The sequence below is a fragment of the Juglans microcarpa x Juglans regia genome, chromosome 3D (assembly GCF_004785595.1).
Source record: "Juglans microcarpa x Juglans regia isolate MS1-56 chromosome 3D, Jm3101_v1.0, whole genome shotgun sequence".
NCBI lineage: Eukaryota > Viridiplantae > Streptophyta > Magnoliopsida > Fagales > Juglandaceae > Juglans > Juglans microcarpa x Juglans regia.
In genome coordinates this window covers 23,002,337-23,029,797 of record NC_054598.1, presented here as the reverse complement: position 1 = coordinate 23,029,797, position 27,461 = coordinate 23,002,337, and the positions used below count along the sequence as shown (strand labels likewise).

General features: G+C 39.7%; 2 protein-coding genes across 5 annotated transcripts; both read right to left on the bottom strand.

Moving 5' to 3' along the window:
• Positions 1 to 8,913: 8,913 nt before the first annotated feature.
• LOC121256553 lies at positions 8,914 to 12,829 on the bottom strand. 2 transcript variants are annotated; one of them, XM_041157394.1, is made up of 9 exons: positions 12,703 to 12,829; positions 12,481 to 12,631; positions 12,265 to 12,323; positions 11,920 to 12,168; positions 11,265 to 11,325; positions 10,376 to 10,500; positions 9,979 to 10,041; positions 9,744 to 9,868; positions 8,914 to 9,286 (listed from the first exon to the last, which is right to left on the bottom strand). In XM_041157394.1, the coding sequence occupies exons 2-9, from the start codon at positions 12,566 to 12,568 to the stop codon at positions 9,145 to 9,147; spliced, it is 912 nt and encodes a 303-aa protein (XP_041013328.1). In that variant the 5' UTR covers positions 12,569 to 12,631; positions 12,703 to 12,829; the 3' UTR covers positions 8,914 to 9,144. The 2 variants fall into 2 exon arrangements, with proteins under 2 accessions (XP_041013328.1, XP_041013326.1); XM_041157392.1 differs by having other exon boundaries at positions 12,481 to 12,577.
• A 688-nt stretch (positions 12,830 to 13,517) lies between these two features.
• LOC121253984 (putative leucine-rich repeat-containing protein DDB_G0290503) lies at positions 13,518 to 21,011 on the bottom strand. Of its 3 annotated transcripts, none has more exons than XM_041153937.1 (8): positions 20,505 to 21,010; positions 20,128 to 20,427; positions 17,077 to 20,028; positions 16,013 to 16,874; positions 15,261 to 15,910; positions 14,287 to 14,443; positions 14,132 to 14,213; positions 13,518 to 13,825 (listed from the first exon to the last, which is right to left on the bottom strand). In XM_041153937.1, the coding sequence occupies exons 1-8, from the start codon at positions 20,688 to 20,690 to the stop codon at positions 13,723 to 13,725; spliced, it is 5,292 nt and encodes a 1,763-aa protein (XP_041009871.1). In that variant the 5' UTR covers positions 20,691 to 21,010; the 3' UTR covers positions 13,518 to 13,722. The 3 variants fall into 3 exon arrangements, 2 of the variants coding, with proteins under 2 accessions (XP_041009871.1, XP_041009872.1); XM_041153938.1 differs by having other exon boundaries at positions 17,077 to 20,022; XR_005938544.1 differs by lacking the exons at positions 13,518 to 13,825; positions 14,132 to 14,213; positions 14,287 to 14,443 and adding an exon at positions 14,504 to 15,120 and having other exon boundaries at positions 15,156 to 15,910; positions 20,505 to 21,011.
• Between the last annotated feature and the right edge of the window lie 6,450 nt (positions 21,012 to 27,461).

Sequence of the window (27,461 nt, the reverse complement as noted above, 5' to 3'; positions counted from 1 at the left end):
GCTTCAGCTATGGAAGGTTCAATACAGTAATGCAATGGTTTCATCGGGCTGGCCAGAACAAAACCACTAGAATCTCTAATAATGATCCCAACACCAATCTTATTTGAGTCTGTTTGAACAGCCACATCTCAGTTAATCTTAAGCCAATTATCAACAGGGGCTTGCCATTGCAAAGGAAGAGGGGGAGGGAGGGAGGGATGGGTAGAGGAGGGATGCATAACTTCAAGAAAATATTCTTGGGCTCGGACAGCATTATGGTAAATGGAAGATGGTGGCAAAAAAGTGCCCTTATAAAGAAGGGAATTCCTCCTGAACCAAAGCATCCGAGATAAGATAGCAAACAAGATCAAATCTTGTTGCACAGTCGGCTGCATAGCTGCTCAAACACTTGACCAAAATCATTGGTTGTGATAGCAGCTTTCTAGAAGGATTTTGATGCAATGACCAAACATCTCTTGCTTAGGGGCACGACCACAATATATGACCCGGAGCTTCCTCTTCAAACAAACTGGACATAGAGAGTCAGCTGCTATTCTTTTATGAAACAAATTTTGCTTCGTAGGTAAGGCATCAGCACAGGCCCTTCAGAGAAATACTTTAACTGTATTAGTGGTTGGTAAAGACCAAAGTGTCTTCCAAATTGCCCCTTGTTGGTCTTCCCAAGAAGTACCACCATTTGACCAAGCAAGTAGTTGTTTTTGCAGATGATAGACACTTCTTACTGAAAATTGACCAATAGAAGTACCTCTCCATATCAGCTTATCTGGCTTGGATAACATGCTGACAAGGAGTTCAACAATGGCTTGAAAATCCTCTTCATTAATAATCAAGTGTAGAAGATCTAGGTTCCACCAGCCTCAATGAGCTCAACAACCTTAGCATGTTCATCTACAACTGAAATAGGGGATTGAACCTTACATGAGTAGTCTTGTGTCATGCCAAATACTGATTTGAGTCCCATCACCAACTTTCCAAATGAGACCCTCCTTCAGCAGATAAAGAGATTGATAAATGCTCCTCTAGATGTAGGAAGGTCTAGACCCTAATCTGGCTTGTAAAATTGAAGAGGTTGAAAAATATTCGGCCTTAAAGATCCTACTTGATAGTGAAGTAGGAAATTCAAGGAACCTCCAAGCTTGTTTGGCTAAAAGAGCAAGGTTGAAACAGTGTAAGTCTCGAAACCCCAACCACCTGCAGCTTTCCCATAGCTTAATAATTTCTAGTTCTTCCAATGAATTCTATTGTGAGTCTTGGTGGCCCCACAAAAAAATTAGCAAACATAGAATTTAGCTTGTTGCATAGGTAAAGAGGGAGCAAAAACACACTCATACAGTATGTTGGGATGGCCTGAAAGACAACTTTGATTGGATTTCCTTCCTAGCCTATGAGAGAAAGTTATTCTTCCAGTTACTAAGTCTCTTACCAACTCTATCAACAATACCATTAAAGGCAGCCACCCTGGATCAACCAATTAAAGAGGGAAAGCTTAAATATTTATCTATGTTTGTAGTAGTTTTCAATCATGCCACCTCCTTGAGATATGTTTTAGTTGTTGGCTTAGTGTTCTTACCGAAAGACAAGGAAGTTTTATCTCTGTTAAGCTGCTGTCTAGAGGCACTTTCATAGATGCCCAAGATTCGGTTTAAAGAGGCCCATTCTTCCATTGTAGCTCTACAAAAATACAGATGGCTCATACTTATCTGACCTTTGGCAATTGGCACCCTAGTAAGAAGACCATGATGTTCTATAGCTTACAACTGAGAGCTCAACACCTCAACATAGAGAATGAAGAGATATGGGGATAAATGGCATCCTTCTCTTAAACCTCTATGTGGTTAGAATCTTGCATGAGGGACCCCATTCACCAGAACAGAAAAGGAAGAAGTAGTAATGCATTTTAAGATTAGGTTTGTCCAACTAGGTGCAAAACCTAGTTTGAGAAGCACAGCTCTTATAAAATCTCATTCCACCATATCATTTTTTTATTTATAAGTAATCAAAGATATATTAATAAAGATAGGCAAAGCCCAAGTACACAAGATAGTATACAAGAGATAAGACCTATCTAGGTCGAAGTAAGGGAAACTAGAAAGTTATGAAAAGTCATGCCATTAAAATCTAAAGCAATGACACATAGAAATAAAGTACGGAAAAAAAAAAAACGTTCTAAGTTCCTCTGAGGACCGCTCTTTGTTTTCGAAAGTCCGATCGTTGCGCTCTTGCCATATACACCACATAATATAGATCGGGATCATATTCCACACCGCCTTGATTTGTTGAACTCCTCTTGGAAGTGTTTAGCTGGCCAATAGATCTACCACCGTTGCAGGCATAACAACGGCTAACTCTATCCGGCTAAATACTTCAATGCACAAGACTCTAGTAGTCTCGCAATGTAGCAAAAGGTGATTCATTGTCTCGCTAGATCTCTTGCACATGCAACACCAGTCTAGAATGACTAAATGGCGCTTCCTCAGATTGTCGGTAGTTAGAATCTTCCCTAACTCTGTTGTCCAAGTAAAGAAGATCGCTTTCGGAGGCGCCTTATTTTTCCAAATTCTCCTCCATGGGAACGGGGTATTGGCGACTTGGGAAAAGGACTTATAAAAGGATCGAATTGAAAAATGCCCTTACCCGTAGGAGTCCACCACAGCCTATCGACTTGCTGTCCATTCAGCTTCATAGAATAAAGAAAGTTAAAAAACGCCTCAAAGGTTTCCACTTCCCAGTCTTGCACCTCTCTACTAAATATGACGTTTCACTGTACTTGGTCCCCTGTTAGAAGCATAACGTCCTCTATTGAAACTTCCTGGTTGCATGCCAACTAAAAAATAACTGGAAATGTATCCTTTAGGGCCTAATTCCCAAACCATATGTCCTTCCAAAACTTAATGCGAAACCCCTCCCCAACACTAATTTAGAAAGGCTACTAAAATTCCCCCACCCCTTCCTAATGTGTTTCCAAACTCCCATACCTCTAGCCCCGTACACCTCTTCAGTACACCATTCCCCCCCCCCCCCCACATGCTTCCATATTTACAGTCAATCACCAGCTTCTATAAGGCTTCTGTCTTGTTATTATACCTCCATAACCACTTTTCAAACAGGGCCCGATTGAAAGTTCTCAGATTTTTTATACCCAAACCACCAGATGAGAGTGGTGTACACACCTTATCTCAGCTGACCAGGTGAAATTTGAATTCATTCCCTAGCCCACCTCATAAGAAATCATGGTACAATTTATCAATCTGAGCCGCTACCTTGACAGGCAGCTGAAACAAAGATAGAAAGTATGTAGGTAAGGTAGAAATGGTGCTCTTGATAAGAGTCAAATGGCCACCTCCCAACAACTACAATATTTTCCACCCTGCCAATTTACTTCCTATATTCTCTATGACTGAATTCCATATGGATGAGGCCCTTGTTGCAGCCCCCAACGGTAATCTTAGATAGGTAATAGGAAGAGAGGCTACCTTGCACCCAAGAATACTAGCTAGCTGCCTAGTATTACTCACGTTCCCCACTGGCACTAACTCCGACTTGTCAAAATTCACTTTCAAGGCTGATGCTGCTTCAAAGCATAGCAACAAAGCCCTCAACTGGTTTTGATCTGCCTCACAGAATATGAGTGTATCATCTGTAAAAAGTAAATGAGACAAAATAATACACCTATTGGGATCACCAATTGGAAATCCAATCACAAATACGTGCGTAACTGCCGCCGATGCCATCCTACTCAAAGCCTCCAAAATAATAACAAAGAGAAGTGGGGACAAAGGATCTCCTTGCCTTAGATCTCGAGAGCTACTGAAGAAGCCGGTAGGACAACCATTAATCAATACTGAGTATCTGGCTGTGGAAATGCACAAACTAATCCAATTACGCCACCTAGGCCCAAAGCCACATCTCCCCAACAAATACAGGAGGAAATCCCAATTGACATGGTCATATGCCTTTTCCATATCTAACTTACAAATAATACCTGTGGAGCCAGTCTTTAATCTGCTATCCAGGCCCTCGTTCGCTATAAGGACTTAATCCAAAATTTGTCGCCCCTTAATAAATGCATTTTGTGGTTTCAAAATAATCTTGTCCAAAACCGCCCCCAGTCTGTTAGCAAGGACCTTGGATATAATTTTATACATCCCATTCACAAGACTAATGGGTCAAAAATCCTTAACCTCCACCGCTCTCGTCTTCTTTGGAATCAACGCAATAAAAGTAGCATATAGGATTTTCTGAAACTTTCCAACCAAGAATACTTCCTGAAACACATTCATAATGTCCACTTTCACCACCTCCAAGCAAGATTGGAAGAAACCCATCGAGAAACCATCTCGGCCAAGAGCTTTGTCTTTACTCATACATTTGACTACATCATACACTTTCGCCTCCTCAAAAGGCCTATCCAACCAAGAGGCTTCTTGAGGCACAATAGTGTAAAAAACAAGACCATCCAGCTTTGGCCTCCATCCCACATGCTCTGTTAACAGTTGATCATAGAAGTCCACCACATGATCACGAATCACAAGGGCCTCCTTACATTCCATACCATTAATGTTCAACATATAAATGGTATTGGTTCTTCTATGAGAGTTAGCAACTCTGTGGAAGAACATAGTACTCCAATCCCCTTCTTTCAACCACAAAGCTCAACTTCTGGTGCCAAGAAATTTCCTCTAAGGATAGTGTTCTTTCTAATTCTGCCACCAATTCTGACTTGCGCAATATCTCATCCGGTGAAAGGGCTCTAGCCTCCAATAACTATTCAAACTGTTGTAACTCCTCCACTATGGATTTTTTTCACCCCCCAATATCTCCAAAGGATTGTGAATTCCAAAGCTTAAGGTCATTTTTCAAAGCTTTTAGCTTACAAGCTAGGATGTATGAGGGATTACTATGGAACTGATAAGAAGACCACCATTGCCTAACCCTATGCACAAAACCTTCACTTTTCAACCACATGTTTTCAAACTTAAAGTATCGACGCCTGCTTCGAATGCCACCACAATCCAACAATATAGGAAAATGGTCCGAGCAAAGACATGGCAGCCTCTTTTATCACACTTCCAGATAGTGCACCTCCCATTCGGGTGAAATTAGGAATCTGTCTAGCCGTGACCATGTCTGATTATTTGACCAAGTGAAGGAACCCCCTAGTAGAGAAATATCCATCAAGTTTAAATCAAAGATACAATCTGAGAACTCTGTCATTGCTGGGCATAGCCTACTCTCTCCCGATCGTTCACTAGGAAATCTTATTACGTTAAAATCCCCTCCTATACACTAAGGAAGCTCCCACCAACTATTTAACCCAGCGAGTTCCTCCCATAAGAGACGTTTGTCGTCGTCTACAATTGGATCGTATAAACTTGCAAAAGCCCACACAAAGTTATCTGCCACGCTCTTGAAAGAGCATGCCACTATATACTCCCCCACAAACTCCTCCATTTTCTCAACAACTATTTTATCCCACATCACTATAATTCCACCTGAAGCCCCATTCGAAGCTAGATAAACTCAATCCGCATAAGTGCAACTCCAAATGCTTCGAATTAAACTTCGAGATACACTTTTCAATTTAGTTTCTTGCAAATATACTATATCCACCCTCCATTCTCGCAACAAGTTTTTTATGCGAAGCCGCTTATTCACCTCATTTAACCCTCGGACGTTCCAAGACACAATTTTCGGCTTCATAAAGGATAAGCATACCCTTTTCCTTTGGATCTTTCATGGCTTGAGCTTCCTTCATAATTCAAAGACCAAGTTAGGCACTTGAGCTCCTACTATTTTTTCGACCCTGATTTCTTAGACTGTGTATGACTCGCTTCAATTGTAGTAAGTAGAGCCATAAACTGCTCTTCATAGCCCCATATTCCATGCCTATCCAGCGATGCAAATCCTTCACCTTTTGAAACACCTAATCCATAACATTTGGCTCATTTGGTAGCACACGGTTTAACGGTATTGGTTCCCCATCACTGGAAGCCCACTGCAAATTAGGAGTCGCCCTTTCTTCCTCCCTAAATAAATCCTTGCCCTCCCATGCAACCACTACATTACTAATGGGAGATAAAGTCTCAAGGACCATCATTACCTCACTTTGAGAAAGCTCATCATCAATCACCTCCGCCCCTGCCCCTTTAGTCCTTGGATGAGCTTCAAAACTGAGACTTCCCACGACTATACTATCTAGATGATCCTCAGGATGGCCATGGGCCTCCGTTTGGGGAGGAGACTCTCCCACCATGCAAATCGGCACCTTCTGGTTGGTTCAAGCCACCGCAGCACCACATAGTGGAGGAGACTCCTCCTCTTCCACTATTTGGCTTACTATAAGCCTCCCATCGCAAGAAGAAACCATACAGCTCCGAGCCTCTGCTACTAGCGAAGGCATCACCATCGTTTCTGCGGCCGTCACTTTACCGGCAGTCGTTGGAGGGGGACTGAGATAGACCCCGAGACCTATTGCGCGCTTCCCCAAGACCTCATCCTCCACTATCGGCAGTTTCTGGTTTACTAGCAACCATCGCAGTTGTGGCCGCATTAGCCACTGCCCCAGGAAGTTGATGCCACTGCTCTATCTAGTTTTTCTTTAGTGAATTGACCATTTGTTCTGTTGTTGGACCAGGTAAACTAACCCTTGTGAAATCCCAGATCATGGAGATGACAGTCATGTAAAACATCAACAAATAGATCCATCTGTTTGTCACTTCTTCGAGCACCATCAACCTTCTCATCGTGAAATAATATCTCATTGAAATCACCAACACATAGCCACTTATGAGGATCCAAAGTATGCAGGTGCCTTAGGATTTAATATCCCTCAATTCTTTTATTAGTTTCAGGATGTCCATAGGAGCAAGTTAGCATCCATGGAACATTAGTGGTAGAAGAGATAATCCGAGAATTAATGTGCCTCTGTGAGTAACTTTGAATGTCCAGTGAGATACTATCTTTCCACGGCAAAGCAAGCCCACCCCCATGTCCAATACACTCAACATCAAAGAGGCCTTGAAAACATAGCCAATGCTTCACCTTATCCATCCTAGTTTTATGTATCTTTGTTTCCATAAAAAAACAAGATACTAGGTTGTTTAGTTTTAACCAAAAGGTTAAGATCATGAACTGTCTGAGGGTTGTCAAGCCCCCGACAATTCTAATTTAAAAGCTTCATGGCTCCCGATGGGGTTGTTTGCCAGCCTCCGCCAATGGATACAACTTCAAGTTAGCCATTTTGTGTCTCCTAGTAAGTCTTAGTGTATTAGGGTCAAGGGGGGCACAGACCCTTGGGGGTTTCCTCTTGCGAGGGTTAGTGGTAGGTACAGAAGAGGATGAGACCTCAGCATTCACAATCCTCATAATCTATCGTTTCCACTTGGTAAGGGACATGGGAGAGCCCTCTACTGAATCATTGAGACTAGCACAGGAGGTAACATTCTCTTTGCCAACAAGAGCAACATTGAGACTAGGAGTGGGATGAGTTGGGCTCAGGGATGGAGGGGATGGGATGAGATTAACAGAATGATCAGGGGATGCAACAGTATATAAAGGTGGGGATGTGGCAGGTTGGATAGGTACTTGTTTAAGGGAGAAACCCTATAGAGTCAATGGGTATGGAGGCATGGTCTGTCCTGTGGTATTGTTTGGTGAAGGATCCCCCAGAGAGTCAGAAACAGAATGCTTTGATGGGCTGCCAATGAACTGGCCAACACTAGATCGTGCAGAGGAGGCAAATGCTGGCAACCAAGATCCATATTGCCTGGAAGGGGTGACACTTATGGAGGAAGAGACAATCTTTTGCATGCAACCATAACTACCATGCATGATAATACCACAGGAGAAGCAAAACCTTGGGAGACGCTCATAAAGGAAAGGCACAAAGACCTTCTGGTCTTGCAAAACGGGCATTGTCCCTCGCAATGACTTCCTCAAGTCAATCTCGACTAGAACCCTCAGAAACTTTCCGCAACCATGACTCGAAGCATCAACATCAACATGAATAACTCTCCCAATCATTGATCCTAATTGAGACCCAATAGTGGTATTCATGCAAGCCAAAGGAAGGTTATGGAGTTGGACCATAAGTGATTGGAATGAAAAGGAAGAAGACGGGAAGGCGTGAGGCCATCAAAAAATAGTTGACAGATAAGGTGTTGGTCGAACAACCATAGTTGACCCTCCCATACCTTCTGAAGATTAACATGAGAAGATAATTTAAAGATGAATAAATTATCCCCCATATTTGTAACTGTTAGATCCTGAATAAATTTCCAAACTTTAGACATAGTATTGTATTTCGTCATCAGTTACAACAATGCCCCCTTTCTTAGTATCCATAAGACAGAGTGTGCCACAAAATTGTAACATCTTCCACCATTGAGCCTTAGTAGTTCAACAAAGAGGAAAAGAAAAGGAAAAAAAAAAAAAAAAAAAAAAAAAAAAAACACAGAAGCAACTTGACTAGCAAGACGAAACACCTTCCACTCTGTGGTGAAGGGAGAAATTCCTCCTCATAGGCCTTATGAAACCATGAGAGGAAACACGAACAAACGATTAAAAATGGTTACTGGGAATCACCCATAATCGTCAAATCAAAAACAGTTTTTGGGTTCTTTGGAACGGCAGAGTAAGTATATATCTACAAATCATTAATTGGAAAGAAACCGACTAAAAAATGTGGCGAAGTTGACTATTTCAAATTATGCATTTCTTTTCTCCAAGGAAAATGAAAGGTGTTCCTTTCCTAGGCTAAGCAAGCTAAATAATTTCGTGTGAGTAAACTTCTCATTTGAGAGAAATGGGAGAAAGGAGATTGGATTCCACCATCACAAAGACCTAAGAACTGCAGTTCTGTTCTAATTTGAAGGGTGTGAACAGAAAAATGTCCCCATATGAAGGATAAAAATGTGATTTAAGTTAGGTTAGTGCTTTAACATTGGCTTAAATGATTTGATATTTGTTGCATTACAACACGCATTTTAGACTAAGATGGTTGTGCATGAATTTACATATACAAGACAAGTCCATTGGTAAAAATTTCAATGTGTACCACATATTTACACCACACTACACAGGAATGCATCTTGACCAGCTTTGGATATGCTTATCCAATGTAGTGTAAATCAGATGGGATTTGTCTCATGATTTCTCAGATGTGTTTGATGTGTATCTCCACAAAATTCCGCCAATCAGATTGTTCACTGCATGAGAAGCCATTGGAACGATGACGCTGGAAGACACAATCGTGGCATAACCATATACAAGTCCAACAAAAGATGCCCTGAAATATGTCAAACAGAATAGGATTGATTGGAGCCAAAGGTTGAGCAATAGACATCAAACCAAACATTCAGAACTTCTTTTTTGAGATTCTACTAATAAGAATTCTTTTTACTTAAAGCACAATGAGAGTGGATTTTTCTTCTTCTTCTTCTAATTCATTGCTGGAGGTTCAAAGACTGTTAAAGTTGTTCGCTTATATTATTGGTGGAGAATGAGATGAGCGAATGCTTCATGCTTTAAATTGGCCTAAATGGAGAACTGAACTTGTCACATCATCTTTAACAGTCAGACCAAATGTAAGACGGTAAAAATAGAAGAAATGGCCAAACGAGCATACTGAATATTACAGGGATTAATGAAGAGGATATGTTTAGCCTATTTAAATAAACCAGACAGTCAACCAGCAAGACTTAATTTTGCAAAATGAATCTCCATCAAGTCAAGGAGATAAGTACCAGACTGCAAAGGAGTACTTTCGACCACTGCCCAAGTGTAGAACACCAAAAACTGCAGCAACCAGCAAGATACTCTTCCAATCGAATCCCAAAAGTGGTAGAAGTGCACCGCGGAAAAGCAGTTCCTAGCCAAACAAGATATGCAACTACAATCTCAATAAACTACAATTAAAAAAGAAACACAGACACACGCACAAACATCAAGTAAATGGAAATAGTTTACCATGCTTGTTACCTCACTAATACCGGGAAGAAATGCAACGATTATGTAATCCAAAAGCAGAAGTGAAGAAAGGACCTGCATTAGAAGTAGGATGGTGTGGAATTCACCAAAGCAGTTGCGGATCAATACAAACTTGTAGCCACTAGCCACAACAAATCCTAAAAACAGTGGACATGAATAAGGTCTGACTTAAGATCAGCGCTCAACCAATATAGTCACTTTTTTTGGGGGGCGAGGAGTGTGAGTGGATGAGCCTAAGAATTCCATATACATTTTTCCTTAACTATTTAAGATATAGTTCAAGTTATGCTGACAGTTACAGAGATGATCATTTACAAAAAACAAAATTACTGACATGCACATGTGAAGCTTGGACAAGTCCCTCTGGGGACAAAAAAAGTACAGCTACCTGCTGATTAGCTGCTTCACTAGACTCAGCAAAATCTGGCCACGTTTTCAGTAGTAGATATCTGCACGATGATACGAGTACAACTAATCCAGTAACCAACTCAAGATGCCACATCTCAAAACCAACTGCACAAGGGGAAAACATGACACCCTTTAAATTAATGAACTTTCAATTCCAGTCTGCAAGTATAAAAGAAAAATAATAAATATTGGAAAGGTAATTACATAACTATGACACTGTCTGCACTGTTATCAGGGAGAAAAAAATCAATAAACAACCTGGGAGATCTACATTTCAATATATATCTTGTTCACTTTGGAGAGTTAAAAAAAGATTACATTAATATAGTAAGTTCTCTTTCCAAAATCATCTAAAAATTAGTTTTCAGATCTTTGAACAAGGAAAGTTCTGTGTTTCCAAATTCTACACAAATGGTGTCAACTTTTGCATTGTTCCATTAGAGGATAATGAATGAGCATAAGAAGAATTGAAGTGAAGCTGCCTTAAGGGGCAATTTGAACTGCACTGGACATAACCTGACCAGTGATCAGAATATGAATCTTTCCTCATTTTCATCATCCTATGCTGTCTCTGTATTTATCAACTTATTCATTCATGTTTTCTAAGCAATATAAACCTGCCCCACTTCAAACCCACACCTTTTACTGCATAAGCCAGGTCCTTGTGTTGGTTGATGTTCTCTTCATAACTAGCATTACTTCTGGTTAAGATGAGGAATCAAATGTCAGGCTTAGCCATGAAAGTGAAGGCTACTACTTGCACAACTGGACATATTAAATTAAAGCTAGATATTGCACCTAAACAATGTCAAAAATTGCAAAAGTTTCAATGAAAGACTTGCAATAAGAAGTGAACACAAAATTTATACATGACACTTCTGTAGAACAGTCAAGGATTGGCAATCCTTCCAATGATGCAACATGAGATACCTGCAAGTCGCAATTAAGGAATAACAATCAAAACACAGATGATCGGAAAATTTAAGCATAATTTTGCCCATCAATTTGTTTATCTTGGTTATATTGAAATTGAGAGTACTCGTTTACTTCAAAGCAACAAGTCCTAACTAAAACCAATAAGCATTCTGAGTAACAAAGTTTTAATTCATAATACAATTGTAATGACTGATGTTTGGTGTCTGGTATGAACATAAATAGCCGATAGTCTATATTAGTGAAAGTCCTATGGAGGCTGCTGCTTTTTTTTTTTTAATCAAACAGCATAATGGAAGACACGGCATAGCCAGATAGAAGAATGCATTGTGTATCACAAAGAAGAGCATGAAGAGAAGCGGAACTAGCTAAAGCATGTTTAGATTATCAAAAAATATTTTGTCCTGCTTCAATTTCAGACTTTTGACAGAAGAAGGAATCCAAACGGTAAAAAGAGGATGAAGTGAAAACCTTTGATTCAAACGTCAAAACGAGAAAAATGACTAGGTGGCCACCAAGATTCCAAGGGAATAGCTCTTGGACAAAAGTATAGCACAACACGAAGGTAGTGACACAAGAAAGTAAGACTACCTGCCGAATTATAATACCCAGAGCTGCTATTAATCCTGAAGTGACAGTGCATGCCTGAAGCACAGTACTCCTGGAAGGAATTGTTGAAGAATTCTGTGCAGCTGAATTTTCAAAAGAGGAAACCATGCTGTCAACTTGAACATTTGTGGGAGTATTATCTGCTTCACTCTTTGGTGGTTGTACATCATCTCTTCTCGATTTCCTTACCGAATTCCGACTAGCAAAAGCCCTTGTGTTTAGTCTAAAACCCTGCAAAAAAGAACTATGCTGGTGTAAGACAATAGAAAACGAAAATCTAGTATTTGCTCTAATTTTAAAGATCACATTACAGAATGAGAATCTCACCCTGAACAATTTAGAAGGTAGAACCTTTTGCACACCATAAAGATGAAGGAGCTCCCCACCTGATCACATGTAATCACATTTGACAATCATGAGATATAATTTCTACTTGATAAATCAAAGCACCCAAAATAAACGAAAAAATAACATACAGATAACTGTTGCTTTGTCTAAAAAGAAATATATGTTCGCAATATGTTAGTCGGTGAATGAACCAACCACTGAAGGTAGAACTTCGACAAGGTAAGAGGGTTGCAGAGACGTGGTTTGTTGTGCTCCTCCAACAGTTTATAGTGCGCAAAGTCATCGTAGATAACTGCTCCAAATTCCAAACTTGAGAACGTGAGTATCTGTCTCTATGTTCCAGCTACTAATTCAATTACAAGGAGAAAATAAATAGGTGGAGAAACTAAAAGTAACTGGAAATCAGAAAAACCGAACCTTTTTTGGGTTCCGCTTGGAAAGTGCGCAGCTTTTGTTGTTCTGTCGGGACGTGAAACTGGAACTATGGAATGCCCCTAAGAAATGGCCGATGAATGGGGAAACTGAATTCTGATAGAAATGGACTTCAATTGGCTGTTACGGCAAATTTTCTGTCCTTTCTATTTTTTTTTTTCCCTCTCTATCGGGTCCTGGGAATGAATCCACAAAGTCGAACACTTTTGTTTCTTTTTGTTTTTATTATTGATTATCTGATTTATAAAATTAAAATTTTAAAATTTATTTTCTAGATCAAATCATGTCACGCAGATAAAATATGATATAAATATTTTCAAATAGTCATTCTTTCAATATTTTTAATTATTGAACTAACAAAATTCTAAACTATATCATATGAACTAATTTGAAAAGTAATTTTATATACAACTGTGAAGTGTATAAATACCACATAATCGTTTTTAAAAATAGTGAAATTTAATATTAAAAAATTAATTTTTTTATATAAATTCCATGTTTTATTCATTTTTTTTAAAGCGATTATACAACAATTACACAATTCACGATTGCAAATATCTTTTCTCTTATTTTTAATGTTTTAATGTTGATAAGTAAGAGCGTTCATGGCTCGACGAACACACGACTTCCAGATGGGAAGGAAGTGGATCTAACACAACTTCAAAGAACAAAACGAAAGTATCTATTTATTGAACAGAAGTGTTATTCTTCATCCTAGATGGTTAAAAGAGAAACTATAAAAATAGATGATGATTGCCACTCAGATTCGATGCTCATATACTGTACGTCATAGCACATTATCTAAAAGCTGAAAGACTTGGATTCCCTGAACCCTAAAAAGTGATTGCAGAGAGTCATTACGGTAATGAAACCATTTATACATAAACATGTTAACCACAGGTATAAAGAATGGGGGAATAAATGAGTATCCTATGATACAATTTGCAGGTGCAGAGGATAAAAATTGTGGTGTTTCCAACGCATATAGACCGATCACAGACTTCATCACAAAACGGTTCCCAAAAGCCATATATGCATAAGGAGGCAATAAGCCATAAGGCCTAGCCTTGCTCGGGGCTGACTCATCAAAACACGACCCCCAGAGACCCTGCATGCATGGATTCGAAAGACTTAGAATGAATCAAGTCGTTATGCACCCATAGCATTAACACCTATTCAACACAGCAATGGAAGTAAACAATAATGGAGGTATTGGTTGCAGGGGCTACTAAACGGTAGCAACTTGAATCTTAGCCCTGGTTGAAGAAATTGACTGCACGCACGTTTTCTAATAGAATCAACCAGTTAATGATTCTATTAAGAAATCATGTGCGTGCGGTCAGTTTCCTTATTCCGACCCCGACCCCCCAGTTTTTCCCCATAACAAATTTGGGCAGAAAATGCAGTACATTACCATATTCCATCAACACGATCTGCTATCAACTTTCCTTGTTTGGGAATGAGACCTGATGTGTTCAGAGACTTGAATACATGACCTGGAAAAGAAAGTTATGAGTTTTCTGAAAGGTTTAAACTTACTTTTTGGATGATATTATAAAGAACGCAAACCTTTGTCCTCATCAGTTCCCTCGTTGCCCTCGTTGTTTATCAGACGTTCAGATTCCCCGCCAATATTGATTGCAAGATGGTCGGTTGAACCCTTTCTCACAGTTCGCACCTGGGCAGCTAGGGGGACAGGAGATACTGTATTCTGTCCAATTGGGCCCTGCATTACACCATTGGAAATCAGCAATTTTCGCCTCTATATTTTAAAAGGTTTTGAGCCATCTATTTTTTTCCTCTTTTAAGTCACCAATATCACATGAATAAGATGATAAGTGAAACAACGTTGCTGTAAGCAGATCAACAAAATGGACATAGCATTACTTCTCTGCCTGAACAACGTGTTTTTTTCTTTTTCTTTTAATATTAATCTTGAATTTTAAAATTCAGTTTGGAGTGAGTTTGACATTTTAATGGAGAGTTGACATTGTCAAGATCACCTCAACCCATCTCAAACCAATTAATGATGGAACCCACTACTTTTTCAACTTCCCATAAAAATTAAATTCATCTCAACTTACTTCATATATTCAAACACATAACTCAACATACTTACATTTAAACACTTCTCAAAAGAACCTACAAAACACTACTATTCATAGATCAACTCAAATTATCTGAGATCACCTCAGCATTCAAATGCAGCCCGTGGTCACATTGATAAGCAGAAAAGATAAAATATAGGGAGTACAAAAATTGTATAACATAGATTGATTGATCTAATTTGTCTAGGAGATGCAGGTTGATAGACGCTTCTGCAACCAACAAAATTACGCTTGATTTAACTTATTAAAAAAAGTTCTGCTTAATTTTTTTAATTATAGAAAAAGTATGCTTAATTTTTACTTTTATATATATATATAAGAATGCTTAATTTTTATCCGTGCAGTTTTGTGGTGTACATGATTTTCTTTTCCCCGGATCACAAAAAAGTACGGATAGAAGAAAGTAATAGTGGAAAATCATATAAAGATATTTACCACGTCTTCAATTTCAGATATCTCTGACCCTGTAGGCAACGGTAGTGCTTCAAAGATGCTCCTTTCCTGAACAATGTTGGGGTCGGCATTCCCACCTTGAACTGAATCTTCAAGTAATTTAACCTTGATTGACAATTCCTCTACGACATTTTGGCTCGCCAGTAACTCTGTGGCAAGCTCCTGAGCTTTTGATTTTGAATTTTCAGATTCTAAAAGCATGGCCACGACCTGCTTTTCTAACAAAGACAGAAGTCCTTTCGCTCCAGGATATTTTTGCTCGCCTAAATCACTAACTTTGAACATACCTATAATTTTCTCCAATCCAAATATGAGCTCAGACAATTCGTTATTCATTTTTTCCAAGTCTTGTCCATCTCTAATGTGCTTTTCAACTTCCCCCTTCAGATGCTCAATTTCAAGAACCTGTGTTGTAAGGTTAGACTGTAGCCTTGTTCTGTCATGAGATAAAAATTTTACTTCTTGCTGCAACTCAGTAACACTATCAATGATGTGAAAGAGCTTCTTTATATGAGCCGAGTTATGCGGGTCTAGGTCTCCTACTTCTGAGACTGCGATAGGGATTTCTATGTCTCTAATTTTTTCAAACAGTATTTTCACTTGGGATGCTGACAGGGGAGAGTCTTCTGCCTCTGAAGCAACAAACAAGAACAACAAACAAATCAGAAGAAACCAGAGCTAATAATACCAACAAAAATACATTTATGCAGCAAGATCCCATCAAATTTTTTTACCTTGTTCTTTAATTAATATAGAATTGTATAAAGAGGAAACTTCTGCCTCTCTTTCCTTTATCTTTTCCTCTTTTGTTTGATAATCCTCTAGATTAAGCCTCAGCTCACTGCATGAATTTTGCAATACATCCACATCAGTCACCAACTCGGCAACCCTATTTTGGTTTAGATCCCTTTCTTCTATAGCTTTTTCAAAACCTTTTCTGCTTTCTTTCAATTTAGTCTGCAATTCTTCAATTGTAGCTGCCGCCATGTTACTTGTGCTCTCAAACTGTTTAATCAAGGCTTGTACTTTTCTAGCAGCAAGTAACAACTTGTCAGCGGCTTCAACATATTTGCTGCCATCAAGCCTTTCCAGTTGCTCTACTGTGGCATCTCCCTCGCTTCCTATCATTTCCAGGGACAAACCATGGTTGAATGTCTCAAGCTCAGGGACATGGCTGAGATCCAATAGATTGTTCTTCACCTCAAATTGCAGTTCCCTGGTAACGGTAGTACAAACAGACAGTAAAGTGGAAACATCGTTGTCCAGTATGCCTACACTAGTCTCCTGTTCTTGTTTATACATTTCCAGATCCTTTGTTTTCTGTCTCAAAGATTCAATGTGCTCAAATAGAACTACTACTCCATTCTCTGCTGTCTGCAATTTTCTCAACAAAGATGCAATAAACTCATCTACAACTGAGGAGAAACCTTCAAACTTATCTGCAAGAATTTTGTTTCTCCACTGGAACCCTTCCACGGTATTTCTAAAATATGAAGAAATATTGTCACTATCTGCACCCGCCAGGCTGTAATGGATTTCAACACCAGCAATATTGTCAATGCTATCCGAGAAAGGTTTTGTAAAACGTGAATTATCCTGGAATAAATAAAACATTATAATTAGAGAAAAGGTGAAAAGATTAGAGGGTAAGAATGAGATTCTCCCTTGTAAGAATGTGATAAGGGGTAAGGGTCTTGGCTTCAAAACCCACTGGATGGGTGTGTAACTAAAATATCAAAAAGGGGTGCATTTGACAAGATGAGTTCTTGGATCTACAGAAACACGCATGTAAGTTTACCTCCATAAGCTGGTGACTTTGCATCTCTTCTAAGTCCATAGAAACAAAACGGTCCCTTATGTTATTAATAATAAGATCCATAGATTTCAAGCTCTCAAATTTCTTCTCAAAGCATTCTTTTACTTTGGATGAAAGAGTCTCATCTTTCATAATCACTTGAAGATCATTAAAGTGTCCAGCAAGTTCTACAGATCTGGTCTCTAAGCTGCCACTAGTCCCAGCCAACTCTTCCAGGGTTGCACTTAACTTGGAATTAAGCAACAACGCCTCCTCTTCAGCATCTTTCTTTTCGCCTTTAAGTACTGAAATATCATTCTCTGCCCTCCAAAGCGCATCTTCCTGTGATTTTATACTTGCATATGCATCTTCTAGCTTATTAGCCAAGGACCCAACTTCCTCTTGCAGCTTCTTTACCTCATTCTCTAAATTGGTTCTACCCGCTTGTACATCGTTATTTTGCTCAGTCAGCAGAACAACATTGCTCTCTACCTGAGATAGTGAATGTTCAAGTGCCTTTATAGTTTTGTAGGCCTCTGTTAGTTTAGTGGTCTGAATAGCAACTTCCTCTTTCTCTTTATCTAGCTCCATCTCTGTAGCAGCTCTACTTACTTGAGCCTCTTCCTTCTCTTTGAAGAGCACGGAAATATTATTTTCTGCCAGTGATAATGCCTCTTCAAGTGACTTCATAGTTGCAGAAGCCTCAGCAAACTTGCTAGTCTGAGAAAACGCTTCTTCCATTGCTTTCTCCAATTCTTGTTCAACATTTGTCCTGCCAACTTCCATTTCCCTCTTTTCTTCAGAGAGTCGAGAAACACTGTTCTCTGCAACTGACAATGCATCTTCCAGTGATTTCACAGTTGCTTTGGCTTCCTCTAACTTACTAGCCAGAGTACTGGCATCCTCTTTTGCCTTACTCAACTCTTGATCTGCATGTGTCTTAGCATCCAGACATTCATTAATGTACCCAGCAAGCCAGATAACCTTTTCTACAGGGCCCTCAAAAACTGATTCAATGGGAAGAACAATTCCATCAATACATTCAACTACTCTTTGTAACAGTTTATTGCTCTCCAGTAAGAATTGCTCGAATTGATCTCGTTGATCTTTCATAGCAACAAGATCAGCCTCCAACTTTGGGATGCACTCTACATCAGAAGATAATCTATTGATCTGGTCTCTGCAGTCAGCAACTGCAGATTCTTGCTGCTGTAAGTCAAGCTTCAACTTCTCGATTTCTGAGTCTTTTTCATCCAGAAGATTTTTCATATTTTCCCGATCTTGAACCAGTCCCTTGCCTTTCTTAACGGCCATGGATAACCTCTCCCTCAGCAAAGCAGACTTCTCTTCCGATCTTTCAATAACCTTCTGGAGAGAGCCCTTTTCCTCTTTCAATGCTACAAGTTCTTCAGATACTAACTTTATCTCATTCGACAGTTTATTAACCTCTAATCTCACCACCATATCCTCTTCAAGTAACTTCTCACACAGCATCAACTCTTGATCCCTTACATATAAGAGACTTTGAACTCTTTGAAATAATTCTGTGTTAACATGGGAAGAATCCAAAGCCACACTGCTCTGTTCTTTTATCTTCTCAAAGCATTTGTGAATGATCGCAGAATTGTCAGACTGATACACCCCTTCTTCATTTTCCATTTCGCTTCCAGAAAACTCAAGTAACATTTTAATTATCCAATCTTTGTCCAGTGAGACTTTATGCTCCTTTTCAACAATCTCTTCATATTTGCTCATCAGATTAGCCAACTCCATTCGAAGAAACTCCTTTTCCTCTAATGCTTCAGAAAGTGAAGCGCTTATACGGTTCTTCTCCAATGAAACTTTTTCGTCAATCCATTCATATTTGCACATCAGGTCAGCTACCTCCGTTTGAAGATAATCCTTTTCCTGTAATGCTGCCAAAAGTGATGCGCTTAAGCGGGCAATCTCACTGTGTGCATCTTCCCTTGTTTTAACAATTTCATCATGCAAAGTATTTACTTCATCCTTCACCTGATAAAATGACTCCCTAAGGTAACTCCCTCGAGCTTCCCAGTCAGACGATGAAATGGTTTCTGGTAGATCAGTAAAGGAAAATGCGTCTTTCACGATTTGGAATTCCATTGAAACATCTTCCAGTGATTTTTTCTCGTCCACAAGCCATCTAAATCTCTCTATAATATCCATCGATTGAAGTTCCTCAGGTACAGCAGCCTGGGACAAAATTTCTTCAAGTTTGTCAAGGATGGAATTCCTTTGCAAAAGTGATTCCTGCAGAGATGAGACCAGATTTTCACTTCTGACCAACTCCCCTTTACTTAGTTCCGCAGCCACCAATGAACTTGACTTCTCTTGCAATTCAGTTAAACATTTATCGAGCTCACTTGTTCTCTCAGCCAACGACTGCTTCAACGAGTCCCTCTGTTGTACCAACGCCTTTCCTTTCGTCACAGCCATAGAAAGCTTCTCTTTCGTATTAGCACACCTAAACTTTTCCTGCTCAAGTTCCATTTTTGTCTTTGCAAGTTCCTCATTCACCGACTCAAAAACCACTTTATTTTTATCAAGTTGAGCCACCAATTTCCCATTTTCATCTTCTAGACGGCGTACTTTCTCAAACAAATCTTCTTCCTTTCTTTTCAGCTCAAGCAACTCGTCACGGGCAGTGACACTGATAGTCCCATACTCAGTAACCCTGGCATTGAGATATTCAATCTCTTGGTCCTTCGAAAAAAGAACGGCATGAAGCTCCCTCACTGTCGCCTCAGTTTGCAACCGTTCTTCTGAGGCGGCTTTAACAAACTGTGAGCAGTCCTTCACCATTTCAAGCAAAGGGTTGTCACCCACCAAATGGTTTTCCATACCCGGCAACAACAGCTGCTTGTTAGTCAGTGCCTTAAGCTGATGATGAAGCCCAGCAACGTCTTCAGTAAAAGCCTCTCTCTCGTTCTGCATCTTCAACAACACAATGAATCACCAAAACCAAACCAATACTGATTCTTGAAAAAGAAGTAAAATTTCTAGTAGAATGACAAAAGGAGCTTTTTTCTTAACCTCGTATTCCCGAGCAATTCTTTCTCTCTCGTGAAGCATCTTATCCAGCGTTTCCCGCAGGTTTTCCAGCTCACTGTCCACCACATAACCAACCTGCGTCCCGTTTTCCATTTCTTGAACTCCACTCTCGTGCACGCCATTCATCATCTCCGAACTCTCTTCGGTCCCTACCGCCACCACTGCTTCCCTGTTATCAGCATTTGCAGTAGATAACTCGTCCGGGCAGTCAACGAACATATCCTCTTTCCCGGCTTCCCCAAAATCGTGCTCGGCACGATTTATTGGTGACGACACCGATTCCTGCAATTGGCGTTTACTTAGCATACATGAGATCGAAACCCCCTGATCTTTCAACTAATTTTGCTAATTTGGGTTACCTGGTTAACCGGTTCGATGAGGTCGTTTGAATCCCCGCGCTCGACCGCAACCTCGGTTTCTGGTGCATACCCATTCGACTCTTCGGGTACCATGACATGATTATGCTCCGAATCCAATGCTTCAGTAGCTGGGCCAAAGTCCCCAGAACCTTCCATTACCTGCTCCGAGTTCTGCTTCTCAGACATGTCGACTGCTCATAACCGAATTGGGCCGGAAATCAGATCCGAAAATCAAAGAGTGAGTAGGGATCCGACTCCTAAACCTGAATCCATTCCCAAGAGCTACGATTCTAGAAAAGGAAACCCTAGAAATGGATACAGAAATCTGGGCGCTGTTGGTGATATTAATGGATTATCGATTTGACCCGTGAATGAAAACGTTGCCCAATGCTCCGTAAAACAAACGGCAATCGGCGGCGAGCTCACGAATGGCTTCGAGTGGAATCGGAGTAGGAGAGGTTCAATCTGAAACTGGACAGAGCGAAGCAGAGTAAAATTAACGTTTTTATTTTTCAATTTAATTCTTTTAACTGAATTTAAAATTGTTTTTTTTTTTTTTTAATGAAATTGTATTTAAAATTGTTGTGGTAGCGTGTAAAGCGTTACATCTTTTCCGTTGGTGCGTGCGACAGGTGTTGACTCTCGAAACCAAAATCTGAGTGACAAAACTATCTATCTCGAAAAAAAAAAAAGTGTGACAAAACTATCAGTACGCCAACGGTGGAAAACGGCCAGTTTGCTCGTGGCAGCTAGTACTAAAATTTTAACATATTCGTGAACTCGGTAAGTTGTTTAAAAGTGAAATACTATTCATTATCTTAATTTTTATTATTTTATTATTATTTTATATTATATTATTAGATGAGTAGAAATTATTCATTATATTTTATTTGTGAATCTATTATTTAATAACACATCATGAGATAATGAAAATTTAGATGATAAATAAATTTATTCTATTGTAGGATTGTACAGAAATTGATGAGACCGACCATCGTCGGCGTGGACCGGTTGTCGGAGTTCAAAACCGATCGAAACCAATAGAGAAATGGTTGATTTGTGCTAAATTTAATGAAATCGGCGTCAACTGGTTAGGTCTTAATTTGAATTAGTTCAAATCACAAAGTCGGCCGGTAATATATATCTATTCTATGATTAAAAGTCTCTATCGGTTAGAAACAGTGATAAATAGTAACTTTTATTCATCCGTTTTTTATTGTTTTACCCGTTTTGTCCTGTTGTTAAATGCATAAGTTATGTGCATTTTGCTTTTATTTTAGGGGTATAATTGTCTTTTGGTGCGTAGTTAGCAGCTTTAGACATCGTTTGTTTTTACAGATGAGATGAGTAAAGATGAAAATTGAAAATTGAATAAAATATTATTAGAATATATTTTTTTAATATTATTTTTATTTTAGGATTTGAAAAAGTTGAATTGCTTATTTTATTTTGTATAAGAATTTGAGAAAGTTTTAATGATTAAATGAGATGAATTGAGATTAGTGTTTTTTTTTTGTCTCTTTCAGTCTTCTTTCTCCACCGTTGGATCAAATTTAGGATCCCCAAATAGCTTCCACCTTTTTTCTCCTCACTTTCCTCTTCTACCTTTCTCTCTTCTCTCCCACACCGACAGCCTTTCCCCTCTTTCCTAATCTCTTCCCTTTCAGCTTCCTAGCCACCGTGGCTAGCCTCAGCCGTCGCGCTACCACCAGCAGCCTGGTAGGACCCCATGTTTGGTGGCCCATAGCCAAGCCACTAGCCATGTCAAGACAAGGCTGGACAGCCCCACGGGCATGCCATGGATCCTACCTTAACATGTCCAGAATGCCTAGTGAGGCTGGTGACCAGGCCAGCACGCTCAGCCTGCCCAACTTGGGTAGCTTGCGCACAGCGTGCGCTGCAGTTCCACCTGCACGTCTAGCGCGCGTAGCCCAGCACAGGCCAGTGCCCAGGTCATGCTTGGGCCATGTCAGCCACATGCCAGCAGCCTTGCCAGCAATGTCAGCCATGCCCATGGCCTGTGCCATAGGCCAGCCTAGCCCACCCATGGGCTCATGCATGTCATTGGCCAATTTGGCCCATGCCAACTATGTTATTGCATATTATTTATTTTAATTTAATTATTTATTTTTCAATGGACCTATTGGGGGTTTCCAAGTTCTAATCCTTATAAATAGGACCATTAGTATTTGTATTTACATCTTTTGGCAAATTCTCTAGAGGAGGATTATTTTGTTTACGAGATCAACAATCGGTGCTAGGTACTTGGGCTTTTTAGGTGCAAAACCTAAATAGAGAGGATCACACCTTGCAATTCTTGAATAGGTGTGGTTCATTTATCTTGTTCTTGCAACTTGGTGTAATTCGTGAATCCAAGTTGTTGTTATCTTTGTTTTTATCAAGTTATCAATTCATGAGGTTTATTTCAACTATTGTGCAATCCGTGAATCATTAGTTGATTTGTTACCTTTTGTTCATTCAAGTTCTTAAGTATTTTACTTTATTCTCGAGTGTTCATCATTTTGTTCTTGGTGTTCATTCTTCCATTGCTCATTTGATCCTTCTATACCCTCATTCTCGACCACTAAAGTGTTTGCCACTTTCCATAAATTCTTTCCATCATCCAACTTGCCCTAGCCGAAGTCCACTTCCCATACTTGGCTTCCATCTATATTCGACCACCATAATATTTCCTCATTCCATTTTGCCTTGGCCATATACAACACTTACTATATTCGTTCACATCATAAAATATAGTCACATCATAAACCCTTCCATCCACAAAACCCTAGCCGTCCACCTCAAGACCCTACAAGGTAATTCTTTCCTTTTATGAGTCTTGCCTCCATCATCCATTGACCTAGCCGTCCATCAAGAGTCCCTTTTTGGCAACTTCCTTAATTCAAGAAAAGTTGACTCAATCCAATCTCATCCCCTAATTCTAGGAACTTCTCTAGAATCACTCCATCCCTCCAATCACTCATCCAATTCCTTAAATCTCTCAACTCCTTCTATAGACCTAGTCAACCAAAGCTCTCCAGAAGCAATACATACGGGTGTTGTGGAGTACTTTCGAGGGTTTTTATCGGAGGACATGGAAACGAAAGTGCTTGATTTGCATGCCTTACTGACTTCAGAAGTGTCATTGGTTGAAAATGATGAGTTGTGTAAGTTGCCCACGGAAAAGGAAGTGCATGCGGAAGTGCATGCAGTAGTATTTTCCATTCCGTAGCAAAGCAACCCTGGTCTTGATGGGTTTGGATTGTCTTTCTATATCTCATGTTGGTCTACAATTAAAAATGATGTTCTGGAAGTGGTAAGGGATTTTTTTAGTGGTACCGAGCTCCCATTATTATATGCCTCCTCTTGCATTGTTTTGATTCCGAAGGTAGCAGATCTGAAAAGCTTTGGGAAATTCCGCCCTATAAGTCTTTGTTCAGTGGCTTACAAGATCTTCTCAAAAATCATTGTATCATGGTTGACGGGTATTTTGCCGTGGCTGATTTCTCCTGAACAAGGGGCGTTCATCCCAGGGCACAGTATCTTTGAAAATATATCCATTACTCAAGAGATGGTGCACGGCTTGAAAAAGAAGACCCAGGGAGGGAATGTCATGGTCAAAATTGACATGGCGAAACCATATGATCGGGTGCACTGGGATTTTTTATTCCAAGTGCTTACGGGTTTTGGTTTTTCTCAAAATTTTTGTTGACTGGTTCGTTCGTGCGTGGGTTCCCCATGGTATTTGATAATGATGAATGGCTCATATAAAAGATTTTTTAAGTCAAATAGAGGGCTTCGACAGGATGATCCTCGATCGCCATATCTATTTATTTTGATGCAAGAAGTATTATCTCGTCTCCTTCGACAGAAATTTGAGAACATATGCATTGGAAAATTCTACCATCTGAGGGGGCTCTGATGATTTACATTTTCTATATGCGGATGATGTCCTAGTTTTTTTAAACGAGATGAAGAGATCGATGCAGAATTTAATGAAGACATTTGTTGTGTATGAAAAATGGTTTGGGAAACGAATTAGTAATGCTAAATATACAGTTTTTATTGCTCCACATGTTAGTGTAGCAAGGCGTCGTGGGTTATTAAGGAGCACTGGTTTTAGGGAGGGTTATTTTCCTGTGACTTATTTGGGGCTCCATTGATGGATGGGAGGCTGAAGGCTTGTCATTTGGATACGCTGGTGGCCAAAGTCAGAGCAAAAGTTGCTGGTTGGAAGGCTAGATTATTATCACAAGGGGGTTGGATGGTTTTGTTAAGGCATGTTCTAACTAGCATGGCTTCTCACCTTCTAGCTGTCATGGATGTACCAAAGGTGGTTCTCTCCAAGCTAAATACTATACTTTCCACTTTTTTTTTGGGTGAATATGGAGGCAAAACTAAGACGAAATGGTGTGCTTGGTCTCAGATCAGCAAGCCAACTAGTGAAGGAGGTTTGGGATTGAGGAGTTTCTCGGAGATGCAGTGTGCTATGCATATGAAGCTGGCATGGTCACTTTCGTCAACAACTTATTTGTGGGCAAATATGGAAAGGGAAGGCATTTGTCTTTGGTGGTTCCTACGAGTGCAAGCACTCGATTATGGAGATAAATTATCTCTATTATTCCAGAGGTTTGTGCTCATTCAAAAGTGAAGGTGAAGGAGGGGCAGACATTGTTCTGGTTTGATAGATGGGTGCGGGATGGGCCGTTATGTGATCTGGTTACTTTAGTTGACCAACCTCTTATGAAGATCAGTGATGTTTGGCTTGGTAACCAATGGGATTTCGAGTTACTGGTGCATTTGGTGGGTGAAGAGTTGGCTGATGAGGTTGTAAGGAAAGTCTATGCTGGCAGAACGGGCAAGGATGTTAAGATATGGAGGCCAAATCTGAATGGCCAGTTCTCTTCAGCTAGTGCATGGGAGCTAATACGGGTTAAGGAAGAGCAGTCCCCTTGGATGGATTCAATTTGGAATAAGCGACTGCCTGGGAAGTTTTCAGTGTGCATGTGGAGGCCAAGGTTTAGGTGCCTCTCAGTTGATGACCGAATTCATAGCCGTGGGGTTCATCTAGTCTCAAAATGTGATTGTTGTGGGGTGCCACACATGGAAACTTTGGATCATGTTCTCGCAACTAGTGAGGTGGCTCAATAGGTGTGGACGATGGCTGTGGTAGCACTGGGTGTTCCGTGTATGCCGACGGGAACTTGGTGGAGTCGAGTAACATCATGGTTTTTGTGCGCAAAGAGGTCTACATAGAAGGGCCTCTTATTGGCTTGCACCCTAGCATTTTGACTTGGTGCCTATGGAGAAGACAGTGTAGAGCAAGGATGGAAGGGATTCAAGATAATGTGGTGGGCGTTTGGAGATCTATTCGAACTTTGTTGGGAGCTATAATGATTGATGACAACAACGTTCTTGATTCATTTGATGATTTATGCTTACGGGAATTGGCCATCCCATTGCGTCGGTGCCCTGGTAAACATGCTCAGCTCATAGCTTGACAAAAGCCACATGCTGGATGGTGGAAATTAAATGTGAATGGTAGTTGTAGGGATAATCCAGGTCCGTGTGGTGGTGGTGGAGTGGTGCAAGATCATCGATGAGTGCTAATTGGTGCATTTTCAGAACATTTTGGTGTTGGAACTAACACTGAGGCAGAGATGCGTGCCCTCTTACACGGCGTGAAAATGTGCAAGCAATTGGGTGGCTGTCAAATTGCTTTGGAAAGTGATTTGAAGTTGATAATGGACTGGCTTGGTGCTCGTCATTGTACGTTATGACATTTATGGGATTACTGGGATGAGCTACTTCACAAGTTTGAAGATTTATCCTATCAAGTAGTTCATCAATTTCGAGAGGGAAATCAAGCAGTGAATTTTCTTGCTAGAAGAGGTGAGGCAGGCCAAGTGGGATTTTATTACATGGATGAGTGGTTGCCTGGGCTATTGCGGGGTATTGTCAGATTAGATAAAATGGGATTGCCTACAATCCGAGGGCACACATGGTCGCACTCTTAGATGTTGAGAGTTTTGTTGGTTTTTTGGTGGTTTTGTTGGGTTTGGTTTATTTTTAGTTTCGAAAGTTTCTGTAAGTTTAATTGGTATTGTTCTATGTTTTGGAATTTTATGTTTCATGGTATTCCTTCGCCATAAGGGATAACTTTTAATAAAATTGGGTAGAGATCACTATTAGACATGTGACCTCGACTCTTAAAAAATTGATAAATAAAGAATTTATAAAACTAAATTATTTTATTAAAAATAATAATTAAATATTATCAATGTTTTTATAGGTGAGAATAATAGGCCGAAAGTTGGATTATGGGCTATTTTAACTGGTCCATTCATATTAGCTAATGACTAAGTTTTTGTTGGGTAACTTTTAAGTTACTCATAGTGATGTTTTATTGTTATTCTCTATTTAGATATCAAGAGTATCTCAAATTATCTGTGAATTGTAGTAAAATAGTTTGTAAATAGTAGTAAAATAGTTTGTAAATAGTAGTGAACTGTTTGTGAATAATAATGAAGTAGTATAAAAATATCTGAAAATAGTTGTGTTTCCAAACAAACCACTAACCAAACCTAGTCAATTTAACTTAAATAATAGGTATGATTAACAGGTAGTTCATCCCCATGTTAATTAATATAATTGTAAGCATTACTTTAAAGCTTTTTTTTAGATGGAAGATAGGTTTAGTGGTTGCATTGGTGGTTCGGCTCATATATAATTGAGTATGCAGGAAAATACTAGTCCTTTAGTGCCTTCCTCCAAAGGCAAAAAGAGCCAAAATGGCTAGCAACCAATATCTAGGATGAGATCATTTTACAAAGGTTGAACCTATTGATCCCATTGACTCTAAAGCCCAATGAAATGATTGCTCGATGCTATATGAATGCCATTAGAAAAATGGCACGTCATCAATGTCAAACCACCTTCGGTTTTCTTGTCAAGCCT